This window comes from Anoplopoma fimbria, chromosome 21, assembly GCF_027596085.1.
Source record: "Anoplopoma fimbria isolate UVic2021 breed Golden Eagle Sablefish chromosome 21, Afim_UVic_2022, whole genome shotgun sequence".
In the NCBI taxonomy this organism is placed as follows: Eukaryota; Metazoa; Chordata; class Actinopteri; order Perciformes; family Anoplopomatidae; genus Anoplopoma; species Anoplopoma fimbria.
This window is the reverse complement of record NC_072469.1, coordinates 4,800,280-4,814,977: the sequence shown is the minus strand read 5'-3', so window position 1 is coordinate 4,814,977 and position 14,698 is coordinate 4,800,280. Positions and strand designations below refer to the sequence as shown.

The window sequence follows — 14,698 nt, the reverse complement described above, 5'->3', positions numbered from 1 at the left end:
GAGATTGAGGCTTAAGGCTCAGGGAAAGACGACTTCTCCCTCTTTTGCTGTCTTAATTAGACGCACAAACAAAGTCACTCCCTCTTTATTGCATGAACATAATTGCCATAAAACACATATTATACATGCTATTTTTACTTAGTCTTAATTAGCTGGACTTCCTCCACTAGCTCGCTCCTTGCACATCACACAACACGGCGTGTCATCCCTTCCTCTGCCGTATAAAAACCAAATTCCCTTGTGGCCTGTTTACCCCCGACCTCTCCTCGCTGTCTCAGGACACATCCGACAGCAGAGTAGCTTCAATGGATGGATGTATTAAGGGAGGGAGCATGTGATAGCACGAGTACGATAGCATCAGGAGACTGAGCGTTTGAGATGTAAAGGGATATTTTGGGAAGAGGAGGAATTAGTTTAACACTGTTGTTTGTTTCATAAAACCTTGGAGCTTGATTGTCTCAAACTAGTAATGCCACTGAGGAAGAGCTCGTGTGTTTTGAGTGAGAAACCTGGAAATGAGGCTGATCAGAATTGAGAATAAGGCATTTTGCAGGGCTGTAAAATGTATCAATTAATCTTACAGCAGTGTAGGGCCGAAACAGTCAGTTTAATATCATTGGGCTTTGAAGACGTCACCTAGGCTTTTTGGTCAAACTCCGGCCAAAAAAGGGGTTTGCTGCACACCTATGTTGATTTGTAAATGCAAAATATATATATATGTTCCAACATAACCATTCAATTCATATCCTCATTAGAGCTGCCTATAACGATTGTTATTGTTATCCATTAATCTGCAAATTTTCATCTCAATTAACAGTAAAAAAAAAAAAAAATGGTCTAAAATGTCAGCAAATTATGATTGCGGCGGTTGACTTTCCGGCTCCAGAGCGATGTGGCCTACTTCTGATTACTGCTGCCGCCGCCTCTCTTCCTCACCGCGTGTGACCAATCGCCTCGTTGCATGTGCTCTCTTGTTGCCAGGGCGACAGCGGAACCGTCTGGAGCCAATGGACACCATTTTCGTCAAGCAAGTGAAGGAGGGAGGCCCCGCCCACGGAGCTGGACTCTGTACAGGTACACACACACACACACACACACACACACACACACACACACACACACACACACACACACACACACACACACACACACACACACACACAGTATCTATGAGGATCATTGCTCTGCTTCTGATAACCGGCTGATCTTACGATTAACTCATCCCGTCTCACATCTCACCTCAAAGCGGCCGTTCGATGCCAAGATTTCTCCACGTTGGTACTGTAGGTAACTCCACTTCCTCGTAACCCGCCAGGCAAAACACATACGAGTTACAAAATAACAGACGGCTCCTTCGTGGGAGGCTGGACAAAGTGTAATATGCACTCTGTTATTCCAACCTCTCCTTGAATCTGTCTCCCACTCTGTCTCTTATTGATTTCGTGAATCACTTCTTATTTTAAGCAGCCAGGATAAAAAAAAATAATACTTGAAATAACTCCCTTCTAGTGAAAATCAGCTCCTTCCAGTTCAACAGCTGAGGCTCCGTCAGCGTTATTGCCAGATTAGCACTCTGTATTACAGGAAATGTTAAGTGGCCTGGACAAGCCCTCTAAACTGTCTGCTTTTATCTGTTCCCTCTCCTCTCCTGGGATAAAGGAGTGCAGCGGTTTCCCACAATTATCTAGTTTCTCTCCCCGAACTCACCTCGCCTCTCTTCCTGTCAGACTGCCATCTTCAGAAAGCTTGAATGGACATGGATCTTCATGGGGCCTTCAAATAAACAAGTATTGGTATTCTCCGTTTGATCTAAACACAGCTGTGTGTTTGTGCTGGAAGGAGCTACTTCAGAGTGGTTTTCTTTGGTCGATAACCACATTGACTGGAGTCCAGATCAATTTCTTTTGCAGAGTGCAGAGGCAGCGTTTATTTGTCATGTATCTATTAGCAATAAAGAGCAGGTTTGTGATGTATTTATTATTTGTTATTCTCTCCAGGGGACCGGATAGTGAAGGTGAATGGAGAGAGCATCATTGGGAAGACCTACTCGCAAGTCATAGCTTTGATCCAGAACAGGTATGATGTGCGATACACTCCACATTTTATTTATTTAACTATTTATTTTCAGAGTGAATGACTCAGACATTGAAACCCTTCACCGCCTTTACCCCCGCTGCATGTTTGTGGACCAGCACAGAAACTAAAAACGCAACCATTGTGAAACCTCTTTGAAAAAAAACCACATTCAGTACATCCAGAGAGAATACTTTCCTTATCGCTGACAAGCACATGTGTAACTTTCATTCGCACTTCATTAAACTGCAGCTATTAAAGTTAAAGATTTTACAAGTTAAACTTTGCTCAGTTTGTGCCCTTGTGTTACAACAGTTTCTCTCTTTCTTTCTCCCACGCTCTCCCTCTCCCCCCCCCCCCCACATCACCCTTTCCTTCCATCAGCGATGCTTCACTGGAACTCTGTGTGATGCCAAAGGATGAGGACATTTTGCAGCTGGTAAGCATTCATGAGTCAATATTGCAAGTGTGCTTGAAAATGCTTAACATTTTTTAGAGCAGAAAACTATCCGATTTTAATACCAGACCAGTCCCCCTTTTTAAAATGTTTAATTTAACTGTTTTTTTTTTATCAATCTTAGTCTAATGGCAATTCAAATACATTTTTCAATCTGGTCATGAAGGGCGTATGTCGGCTGTATCTTGTTTATTTAACCTCTACGTGCACAGGAAATTTAAAAATCACAATTTGTAATTTTAGGGAGAGTAATAAAGTTTAACTAATTCTCTGTGGAAAACATTCTGTGCTGTGTTTTCCACTAAAGTGCGAAATGTCAGATATGATCGGTGAGAGCAGGTCTTTGTCTCTGTGCGGGATCGATGTTACCAAACTTGGCAACCGAGCACTTCCTGGTCACTAAAAATAGTTCCATCATGCAACACCCCCTATGACCTCATCATGTGACTTCTATGTTCCTGTTTACAGGTCAAACAAACCAAACACAACATGTTAATTGGCCAATTTTGATGTTGTTTGTTGGGGGTGTTTTTGAACTTTGGACCAGGCTTCATGCTAAGCTAAGCTAAACTAGCGTGACCGCAGCGCAACGATAAATATGAATCATTTTCTTCCGAAATGTGAAGCTAAACGACACTCACCTGTGAGTCACGTCAGGCTCTTGACTCCCTAACAAATAAATAAAGTGACTAGCCGTCTATACCGTAGCAGATAACCTTCTGGTGGACGCAAGATTGAGTCATTGGACTCCAGATCACCAGACAGGACTGTGTTAAAGACTGTGTGATTATTTCATTGTAAAGATTTGAAACTAGGTCACAGTCAGGCCTGATATTTAAAGAGTCACAGCGTTGAACCATGCAAGGTTCATGGATGGTGCGAGGCCTTCTAGATAAATGTATTGATTACACATGTGGGGATAAAAGGTCAGACTTTCAAACCACTTGCTCATCCCGCCTTGATCATCATCTTACAACATAAATAGCAGCGTAAGACTTCATGCCAAATCTGGACACGCCCCCTCTACCATCACGCTGATGATCTCAGTGATGCAAGCAGCCGGCCCGCGCCATCAGTCAGGGTCCAGAGCCCCGCAGACGATAAACCAGCGCCAGGCCACGTCAAAACCAGTTGCCACACGTTGTTCCCCCTCTGTTCGGGAAGTTCTCTCTCTCTTGGAGCAGAGATCCGAGTCGGATCCCAGTGTGTTGCTAAATTCCACACATAGCTTGTTAGCTTGGCCGCAGTTCACCAAAAGCCACAGAAACTTGCTTTTGGCGTTTTGGAATGAAGCTGAACCCTCACAAGGCTGAGGGATTTCAATGAAGCAATTGTCCCTTGATCCCCATTGAGGAAAAGTCAAATTCAACGTTAACTAGGGATTGTAATACTTAACGGAATCTGGCTTCCACAGTGTTATTGCCTTTAACTGTTGCACAATGTGCTGAAGTAAATTGAAGTAAAGGGGAAGACAAGATGTGATTCAACTGGCAAACGTTTCCGTTTGTACATGATTTAGTTTTCAGTTAACATGTGAGAATCACGTATAGCCATTCCTTTAAACGTCTGAATATACATATTGATACAAATCCTGAATGCTGCTCTATGTGACCTGTTTATCCACGTCATACAAGGAGAAGATTTCTAGGCTGTTTACGGGATGTATGGATGACGCACATGGTGGTGTCTGTGACTATGTTTTTTTAAAAATGTGTTCATGTTGATCTGTTTTGTGTTTCTGGAGACACTGAGCCCACTCACTACCAGAGGGAGTGCAGCTGCCGTCAGCTGACTCCTCTCAGCTCACTGTTTATAGGAGTGCGTGATGGAAGGAAGGAAGGAAGGAAGGAAGGAAGGAAGGAAGGAAGGAAGGCGAGCGTTCTGTTACGCTCACCCATGAGTGGAACACATGAGAGATAGAGAGCGGCGTCTATGAGATGAGGGAGAGGATGAAAGAGGCTCCTGGATGTGTGTTTTTAGAGCCACTGAGGAACCGAGACGGGGGGGGGGGGGGGGTGTACCACAGTGAGCAGGTGAGAGTGACAGAGCAAAGGGAAGAAATGCTGAGTATGTTGAGAGAGAGAGAGAGAGAGAGAGAGAGAGCCAGCAGAAAACATTCACCAATGTTATCTTGACTGCAGCTGGGTTGTGGGTGGAGGAAGACTGGGGGGAGGGGGGGGTAAGAGGAGGAAATAATGGGGATGAAGAGCAACTCAGAAGATATTCAGGTCTGAGAAGGAAAACCAACAATGCTGAAGTTCACCTCTATTCTTCTTTCTTCTTCTTCTTCCACTCCCGACTGTGACGCCTCTGCTCAGCGAGTTTATTTTTAGCCCGTTGCTGAAGTCAGAGAAGTCGCCTGTCTCACCTCCATCGATGGCGTCCTATTTCTTCATGCTCACCTGTGTACTTCTCTTTATTCCCTGTTTTTCCTCTCTGCTTGCCCTTCTCTAACCTGTGGACTGCAGTTTTCCAGGGATATCACTGCTCTGGTAAGAAGGGAAACTATCCTAACTAATCCCTTTCCTTTTCAGCTCACTTTCCATTTGATTCCGAGCTCTTTATGACATGTTTCACCCCGCTTTAGAGCTCGTATTAGGACATGTAGACTCTGGCAAATCCTTAAAACTCCAAATATATTTCCCCTTTTCCCAGCATGCCTACTGCGGTTTAGTATAGGCAGGTTATTGTTTTTGGCATTTCAGGTTGAGAGAAAGACGTTTGTACTAGAAAAACAAATCATCTGGCTTGACATGTCAGCAGACCACAAACACTTTGCCCTGTAATTTCCCTATTGAGGAAATTGGTTTCTATTTAACTGTATGACTGATGCAGAGGGAGGAACCAAGCAGCAGATTTACTGCGGCTGCCTCTGCTGTTAGTGCAATTGTAACCTGACACTTCAGGTAGGGTGCTATCGATTAAAGTCCAACACCACGACTCTCTCCCTTTTCATTTTCTCAGAAGTAGTTGAGCTGGAGGGATGAGGAAATGTACGGCGCTCAGTATGCAACCGGGATCTTTTTTTTGAAGCCGTCCGTCTTTCACTGGAGCGCTCGCAGGGTTATAATTAGCTACATTTCAGAGTTTTTCTTCAAGTTTTAATCAAAGTTAAGAACCCTAGTTGCTACAGTGACAGTAGAGTTGTGGAGCCATGCTGACAGAAGTGGCGTTAGCTGGCAACAGCAGACAGAGGCGTCCCCCGTTCAGCCTCTCCTCATGCCTCAGGGCTCACTCTCCAGTACCAAAGGTGGGTAAGCCCCTGCCAGCTTAATCCTCACTGCTGGCTCCACGGGTTTATTCTGGACTTTCCAGCTTTCTTTCTCTACTTATTTGCCTTTCTGGCTATCCCTCTTTCTCTCCACTCTTTCACATCTGTTACTTCTCAGGGCAGTTCATTTGTATCATGGCATGCTGTAACATTTGTTTGCAGTCTCCTAGGAAATGATTGAGAAACTGTAACTGAAACAGAGTGTGTTTGTTTCGGGGGGGAGTACCAGAGCGCTGTGTTTCTACTATTAGCATGCCGTTGATTTATTGTTTCAGACAGACTGAATTCAGTTGCCGATCTGTCACTTACAGTGTTCTTGAGGGAATTCAGTAACGGTGTTTGTCTTGCTGATAATCTCATCAGATCAAACACAGAAACTCTTGACACTAGTGGGAGATGTGAGCAACCACATTGCCGCGGTGCAGTCCATTCTGTAAAAGTCATAGGTGGGGGTGGCGGCAGTAAATTGTCATCTAGATCTAGATCTTTGTATTCTTGGATTTGCATTTGCAAATTGTTTTTTTTATTGCAGAATAGATTCACAAGCAGGTCTGTAACACTCCCTGTTCTGTAGAAGTCTACAAGCAAAAGTCTAATGTATCCTGTCCGTGGTTGGGTGTGATGCTCTCCCGGGGTTTAATGTGATCTATTTCAGCTTTCCAACCTCTCAGCAACCAAAGTGACATAATGTCCTCTAATCTCTTGCAGGCGTATTCCCAGGATGCATATCTCAAAGGAAATGATGCTTACAGCGGAAATGCCCAGAACATCCCCGAGCCCCCTCCCATATGCTACCCTCGGATAGAAGTCAAGACCGCGGGCATGGCTCAGACATCAGAGCCCGCCGCAGTCAGCGAGACCCCCCGAGGGCCGGCTCAGGGACCAGGAAGAAGAGGGGCGTCTGCGGATAAGAGCTACCGAGTCGAAATCCCTGTTCCGCCATCTCCTCCGCCCCAACCGACGTCAAAGACTCAGACGGTGGTTTGTGTCTGCAGTGACAATGTGAGGACAGTGGCAATGCCTCCTGATCCGGTTGACAGGGGGTCCCGGGCGGCTCGGGCTGGACCCAGCCACAGGACAGAGGAAAACCGGTACAGTCCTTCGGCAGATTCCGGCTCAGCTAGACCGAGACCGCTTATTCCCTCAGTACCTGGGGGTGCACAGTTGCAGTACCCCTCTTCCCGTCCCGCAGAAAGCCCGGTCTACTCCCCATCCTCGAGACCTGGTCCGATCTATCCGGACACGTTGTCTCCAGCTGTACGGGCCGCCTCTGCCTCACCGGACACGTTCTCCAGCGCCATCTCACCCAGCGCCAACCACTACTCACCCTCTCCCACAGCCCCCTCCACCTCCCCACATCAGAACATTGACTGGAAAAACTACACCACCTACAAGGACTATATAGACGCCAAGAGGCTGCACACTTATGGTTGCCGCACCATCCAGGAGCGCCTGGACAGCCTGCGGGCGGCTGCCAATTCCAGCTCCGCCTACGCCCAGCAACGTACACCGCCTCCTGCTAGCGCCAGTCAAAGAGGGGCACTGGACTCCCAGGTCAAACGGAGAAGCGCCTCGAATGACCGCGAGGGCGACGCAAGTGGCAAAGGCACAGCGGTGACTCCGTTACGTAGCGTCTCGCAAGAGAGGCTCGGAGGTGGAGCAGAGAGGACAGCACCGATCAGGAACTGGCCTCGGAGTGCTTCTGAGGATGCCCTGCCTTTCTCCAGCCCCACAGGAGTCCCCAAACCTCGGGCTCGGTCTTGTGACTACCTGGGGCAGCAGTCTGGAGAACCAGGTGGGTTGGCTGTCTTCGGAGACAGGGTGGTGTTGGAGGACAGGCTGCTGCTGTGTCGGGGAGAGGAAGCCAGAGCCAGCAGGCAGGGAGCAGGCCTGAGAGCTTTACCTCATCTGAACAGGAGTCTCACTGGACAGGAGGGGGACCGGCGAGGAGGTGGATTATCAAACTCCGCTCCCGTGTTTACAAAATTTACGACGGATTCCGTGCTAACCCCACGGACAGACGGTGTCATCATGAGACCATCGCGCCTGCCTGTTAAAAACTCCTTCTCAGACCCCGCGCATGCCTTATCCTCGATTAGAACCACCGACCCTCTCAAAGACCAAAGAGCTAACCTCGTGGGCAACCACCTGGGCTACTCCTCCCCTCTGCACCTGCAGCCCCGAGGCCGGGCTGACAGTCTGAAAATGGAGAGCAGGTCCGAGGCCGGGTTGTCAGCCAGGTCCTCCTCTTGCTCTGGTACCTCCTCTAAACTGCCCTTGCAGAGACAACTACAAAGCGTAGTTGCTGCCTCTTCCTCTGGTTCCTCCACCACTAACGGAGGTGTTACCCAAAAGCCAAAAGTCAGAGAAATCTCCAGTTCTACCGGCGCCCTTGTACGGACTAATGGCGGTCTCGCAGAGGGCGTGGAAGGACCGGATGCGACAGTGGTTGTACTAAGAAGGGAGAAAAACTCCGGACCTCCCCACATCCGCCCTCCGTCCTATGTGCTAGCTGTTAATGACAACCAGGGAGGGGTGAGTCACAAGTCCCCGCCATTGGTGAAGGCAGGCTCTGCAGATGGAGCTATGTGCTGGACGTCTAACGACAGCTTTAGGGAGATGCATCTGAGAAGATTTGGAGACACACGACATAAGTCTGGCTCCAACAACTTGGACGACTCCCTGGATTCAATCCCCTTCATAGGTAAGACTGCACCCGTCTGCACACCGCCTTCTTTTGAAACTCTTCCTGTTTCTATAGCAACAGCAGTGGCCGTGTAGTCCTGTTAGAAAAAAAAAGATGAAACCGCATGTGTTTGTGTGAGTCAAAAAGTATGTTTATGCTTGGAAGACTCTTCAGAAATCGAGTTTAAACCAAGATGAGAGCATGCTTTTAATGAGCCGAAAGCATTTTATATGCATGTTCTCACATGATCTTGACTTCTGACGAAATTTATATTTATTTTAAGTATCCAAGTTGGCATCATATGCTTGGCAGACATATTGATGTGATATTTCCTGATCTAAAACAGGAAATGCTGGAGATTCAAGCAGGAAACTTTAGACTGTGTTTTATTTAGGGAAAGTCCTCGTTCAACTGCTTGTGCCAAGAAACACAATACAATGCTTAAGAAGTTTGGCTTATTTTGTTAAAAGGTAAATTACTTTTGTGGTGGAAAAACAAGTTGGTATTTCTCAGTTTGATTTTTAAAAAACGTGCTGTTTTCCCATTATTGAAAGACCAAAATGATACCCAGTCCTTACATACAGTAGATATGAAAAAGTGTGCATTATTTTCAGAGGTCAGTCCATTGGGAAATTCTATCAGGGGGGTTTTACATGCTCAGATACTTCAATCATTCACAAGAGAGAGAACTCAGCTGCAGATGCAAATGAGAGGGTGTGTGTGTCTGTGTACGCTTTGCATACAGCATGTTGGAGGCAGTTCGGGTGGAGATACAGAATGCTGTTTTCTGCACGCAAGGTGGAACTGGTTGGAGTTCATATTGGTGTATTCTCTTAAATCCCCATTTTAAGGTGGCCTCTCTGGTAGTCCTGTCCAATCAAATGGGGACATACTTGTGGTTGCACTCTCAATATTTCCTTGTTTTGTGGATCAAAAAGAAAAAGCCCCTCTCTCCATGGGAACCAAATTACAAAAAAACAACCCCAAGCTCCCTTTTTGCTTCAGGAGTTGGTGCATACAATCACAAAAAGGCATTGAATATCAAGTGTTATCTACGGTGGCCTTTCTTATCCTACTACAAGGACATCTATTGTGTCCTAATGTCATCTTGAAACGCTGTGGATCATCAGAAATAATGGTAGTCTTACATGAAGCACCCCGGGGGTTTGTACTTGTTAGAATAGTGTTCGTTTGAGTAAAAAAACAACAAGCTTATTTAATTTAGTATGTTGCAAGTGAAACCAATCGTCCCAGGTCATGAAGGCAGTATAAATTATTGAATACACAACGTACTTTACTCAAGTTACAGTCAAAGCATTATAACGGTATTTAAATGAATGAATAAATTGGTTCCTTGTGGCGTTTTGAACTCGGGGGTGACATGGAGTCAAGTGTGTGATTATGTGACAGGGTGATACTGTACTGCAGGCAGCCATGACGTATTCAAACGAAGCATCAGAGTAAGGCAGCACACACGCACACACACACACACTCACTCACTCACTCACTCACTCACTCACTCACTCACTCACTCACCCCCCCACCCCCCACCCCACCCCACCCACACTCCCTGAATTGGCTCGCATTTCCCCCTCTGTTGTTCGGCAGGAGAAACCCAAGAACATCGCTCTAATGGACTGTGACATAACCGAGAGAATAAGAGCATTCCTGCGGCTTCAATTAGATTTCATGTACAGTACAGTTCCAAACAATAAAGGGAACGACTGCTGTACATTAGGTGTCCGCCAAAGATTTTGTACCGGGAACAGAGCACAAGGGGTCCTGCTACAGTACGTACAAAATGTCACGTCCCCCCCGACGAGGAAAATTCCTTGTTTTTTTTATGCTTTTCCTCAGAAAACTGGATGTGTTCTTAACAAAACAAATGCATCATAGTTTAACTCTGTGTTTACTTGTTGTGGTGTTTGAACCTCAATTGAAGAACACACAAAATTAAAGTTGTTAAGTATTTATTCGTCTGTGTCTTTTCACATCTTTGCCAAGTTATCGGCTGTCATAACCGAACAAGCTTGAACTCGACCTTGCGTCCTCAGTTGTGTCGTCATCGGTGATTCATCACCAGCCAATGAGTTGTGAATTGTGTTTCTTCGTTCCCCAGAACCTGCGGCTGTTAATCATCATATCCTCTTCCAGCAGCAACGTGTGTACACAAACGCACCTCAGCTGCCGCTTTTTTTTTTTTTTTACCTCTCTACATTTAGATCCAGATTAGATCAGGTTACAATTTCAGCACTTTCAGGTGTTCTGTGTTTTCACACCTGTGATGTGCTGTGAAGGCAAAACACTAAAAGGTTTTGTTATTTTTTTCACTGATGGTTGAAGTTTTATATTTGGACAGACCTTAGAGGAATAGTTTGAGATTTTGGGAAAAGCACTTATTGCTGAGATATCATGTCTGAAAACAGGGGGAAACAGTTAACCTAGCTCTGTCCAAAGATTATAAAAATCCACCTACAAGCACCTCTAAAGCTCACTAAGTAACATGTTATATCTTGTTTTGGGTATATTTTACTGGGGGGGGCATGTCATGTGCTTCATATTTAACAGAAAACAATATGAGAGTAATACTAGATCTTTTTATCTGTCTCTCAGCAATTAAGTTTAGTTCCCAAAAATGTGTAACTATTTGTTTGAAGATCTGAATCTCCTGTTATCCCCTGTGAAGGATATTCTAGTCTTGCGTGTCAGACATGCTATTCCACAGGAACAGGACTGGAGGTATACAAACAAGTCATTAAATGAATCTGCGGGGATGGGCTGAAATGAGGTCTGCAGTGTCATGGGAGATGTCTGAGGTTTTTAAGGGGGGGGAGATTTCACAGCAGTAATCCGTACACAACCAACAAGCAGATCAGATGATTCATATTAAAGTTGTTGTGAAAGTTAAAGATTTGTATCAGTGCACAGGAATTTAATCATGTCGATCTTCTTTTCTTTTTTTTTGCTTGATCTTACTCTCCATTCATTCTGTAACGAAGGCAGCATAATGGGGTTTTCATAAAGCTAAAGAACATATGAAGCGCTCTACTTAGTTGTTTAAGTTGGTGGTTCACCTGAACTACCTGCATCAGCACATTGGCTGATATGATTCAGCGTACGCGTCCCTTCATTTGTTTTTAGGGCTTGCCATCCTGCTGATATTGCGTATCAGACAGTATGACACGGCCGTGTCTGTGGTGATGTAATGCCACTGCTGCCTGTGTTTATTTGAAAGGGAAGGTGTGTTCCAGCTTATCGGCACTGAGACGCCTCTCTGCTGGCTGACTGGCTGCGTCTGGCTGCGTCTCTGTCTGCGTCGCGTCGCTTTAGCCCCATGCGCCATCATCACAGCGTTTTATCACCGTCTGCTGAATGTTTATTCTAGTGGAGTCAGCAGAGATGAATAAGACTTTGGTTTTGGGTGATTTAATGTTCCTGTTGCTCAATATAAATGCATTTATGCCAAAGTGGTATATGAGTTCAGCTGGAATAATACAGAGCATGCCACACAGTTGGAATTATGACACAGTAGATCTGGTAGTCATGAAGGTTTTTATCATTTTTTTATGGACTTTATGTAACAAACTAATTCAGTTAGCTAGATAATGATGTGTCAATGGTTTCAGTTACTGCTGCTGGTAGGAAGCTATTTCGACAAATATATCAATAACAATTGTTTGATGACTAAGCAGAAACACACACTTTCTAATACATTCTTTGCACTTTTGCATTGGGTTTGTGGTTTTCAAAAGATTATTATAAAAAAGACACCCTTCAAACTCTTTAAATGCCAAGTAAGCGGGGAGAGGTTTGGCTAACAGTCAGTCACAACCTAAAATGCTCCATGTTTTCTTGCCCTGTAGCTAATGGTGCATTCATGTGCTCCTCATTTAGTTTCATTTCTCAAGTTGGGTAGTTACAAGTCTGGATTGTTGCTGCACCAGAACGTTCCCTAAAACCACTTCAATTTGGCTTTACTTGACTTGTTATGAGGGTTTATGCCAATATATAAATTCTGTAAATAATCTAGGCAACTCTCCATGGAAAGCATCTAACGGTTACAACCTAATATCATATTGGCAATTACATGATAGCAAAAAATGTATATGCAATATGTAAATAAATACAATGTTCTTTTAAACACCAACCCAACATTTACTTTCATTTGCCATGTTTTTGTGTGATATGACGTCAAATTGGCAAGTCATGTACCAAACCTTTCAGAGACGTTGTTGTTGTTGCAACATACATTTTCCAGTTGGGAAGTCATTTTTCCGATTACTCCCACAGCACATAAATGCAGCATAAATGTGTCTCTCTCTCTGTCCTCAGATGAACCATCCAGTCCCGGTACCGACCAGGACAGCACCCTCATCCCCGCCTCTGCTGTTATATCAGGAACGCCCATCATCACCACCACCATCCCACCCAGCCCCTCCTCTCCGTCCCCGCTCATTCGACGCCATCTGTCACATGATCAAGGTATGTTCATGTCAAAGCAGCCAAATCGAGCCTATGACAGCGACTGAACTCGCTGGTTACAATCATTTCTTGACCCTCTCTCTTTATAGATTCTCTCCGTCTCACGATTATTGACTCGGATTCCGGTACTAAAACAGAGCGGTCCAAGTCGTATGATGAAGGCCTGGATAACTACAGAGGAGAAGGCATAGGGTAAGTTATTCTACCATCAACAGCGTCATCATAGATAGGAATAAAGGATTGATTGGCGTAAAAATATTTTTTATGAGGAAAACGTTCAAATTACTTAAAAGTGAACCTTTTCTTTTCCATTCAGGAGGTCTTTAATACCTGGTCTGAAGAGTCTGAGGAAGGTGAGTTAAATCCCCATTTTGTTTTTGAGTTTGAGTTTGTTCAGTGCCAGCTGTGTTCACCTGCCATATGACTGGCACATCCTGCTGCTTATCAGCTCATTAGGTCACACCCAAAAGATAAAACTTCTCCCAGTGAAATTTGAATAGGGGAAATAGGGACGGCTGTAAAAACAACATCAAGCATTGCTGGTAAATAATTAATTCAAAGTTTCTTTCTAAGTATTTAGGATCTTTATAAATCCTTAACTGTGATCATCACTGTACCATCCTAGATTTTAAAACTAAAAAGCTTTTCATCATAAACGACACTCTTTGTCTCTCTCTCCCATATTTATATTTCTTTAACAAAATACATTTTTGGCTTAATGTTATTTGTTTGGTCCGTCACCCGCAGGTGGACAGGTCATCCGAGGATTCAGGGTCCAGGAGGGATTCTTCATCGGACGTCTTCTGTGACGCCACCAAGGAGGGTTTGCTTCATTTCAAGCAGCTGAACACGGACAAGAGCAAGGTGTGGACCGTCTCTACATACGAAAGCCGACGAATCAAATAACTCACACACTGACGCAGAAAGCACGTCTTCAAGCAACTCTGTTTATAAACTGTAGCAGGGCTGCCCTTATTTCTTTGTCTGACCCTCAGATTACCTCAATTCTGCTTTTACAACCTTTTCCCGCAGCGTGTCGGAGGAGGTATGCGCCCGTGGAAACAGATGTACGCCGTGTTGAGAGGCCGCTACCTTTGCCTGTACAAAGACAGAAAGGAAGGGCAGGCTCACGCCAACTGCCAGGCAGTGGACGAGCCGCTGCCAATCAGCATCAAGGCCTGCCTGATCGACATCTCGTACAGCGACACGAAGCGCAAGAACGTGCTGCGGCTGACCACGTCGGACTGCGAGTACCTGTTCCAGGCCGAGGACCGGGAGGACATGCTGGCCTGGATCAGAGTCATTCAGGAGAACAGCAACCTGGATGAGGAGGTGAGACTCACGCTGTTCAAACTATGGAAGATGAAATAATCCACTGGACAAGCATATCTTTTCACCACCTAGAATAATACATTTCCCTTTTTGTGTCATTTCAGTTTTCACTATATAGACTTTATAGTTATAGGCAGGAGTGCGAACATAATTAAAATGAACTAATTAATGAATTCATCTCGAGCATTTGTCTCGACTTTATGTCAAATTATTTCTTCTTCATGTGTGTGACTGTCAAAGTTGGCTGTGAAACTTTTAAAATGCTCTAGTTGATTTTTCCTTATACCGCAACTGATATTCTTTTTCTTTTTTTTTTTAATCTTAACATTTTTGTGAATCAAACGAGAGATTTTTTTAATCGATCACCTTTCAGCTGTTTTGCTTTTGTTTAATATGA

General features: G+C 44.8%; 1 protein-coding gene across 1 annotated transcript in view; it reads left to right on the top strand.

The window, feature by feature from the left end:
* LOC129110780 (rho GTPase-activating protein 21) overlaps positions 1-14,698 on the top strand; it is a 37,201-nt gene that overhangs the window by 11,779 nt on the left and 10,724 nt on the right. The window contains exons 3-11 of the mRNA XM_054622990.1: positions 982-1,074; positions 1,998-2,076; positions 2,458-2,512; positions 6,510-8,505; positions 12,820-12,969; positions 13,059-13,161; positions 13,286-13,322; positions 13,717-13,833; positions 14,002-14,301. Of these exons, the coding sequence (XP_054478965.1) occupies positions 1,008-1,074; positions 1,998-2,076; positions 2,458-2,512; positions 6,510-8,505; positions 12,820-12,969; positions 13,059-13,161; positions 13,286-13,322; positions 13,717-13,833; positions 14,002-14,301 (2,904 nt within the window). The 5' untranslated portion in view covers positions 982-1,007. The remainder of the gene's footprint in view (positions 1-981; positions 1,075-1,997; positions 2,077-2,457; positions 2,513-6,509; positions 8,506-12,819; positions 12,970-13,058; positions 13,162-13,285; positions 13,323-13,716; positions 13,834-14,001; positions 14,302-14,698) is intronic.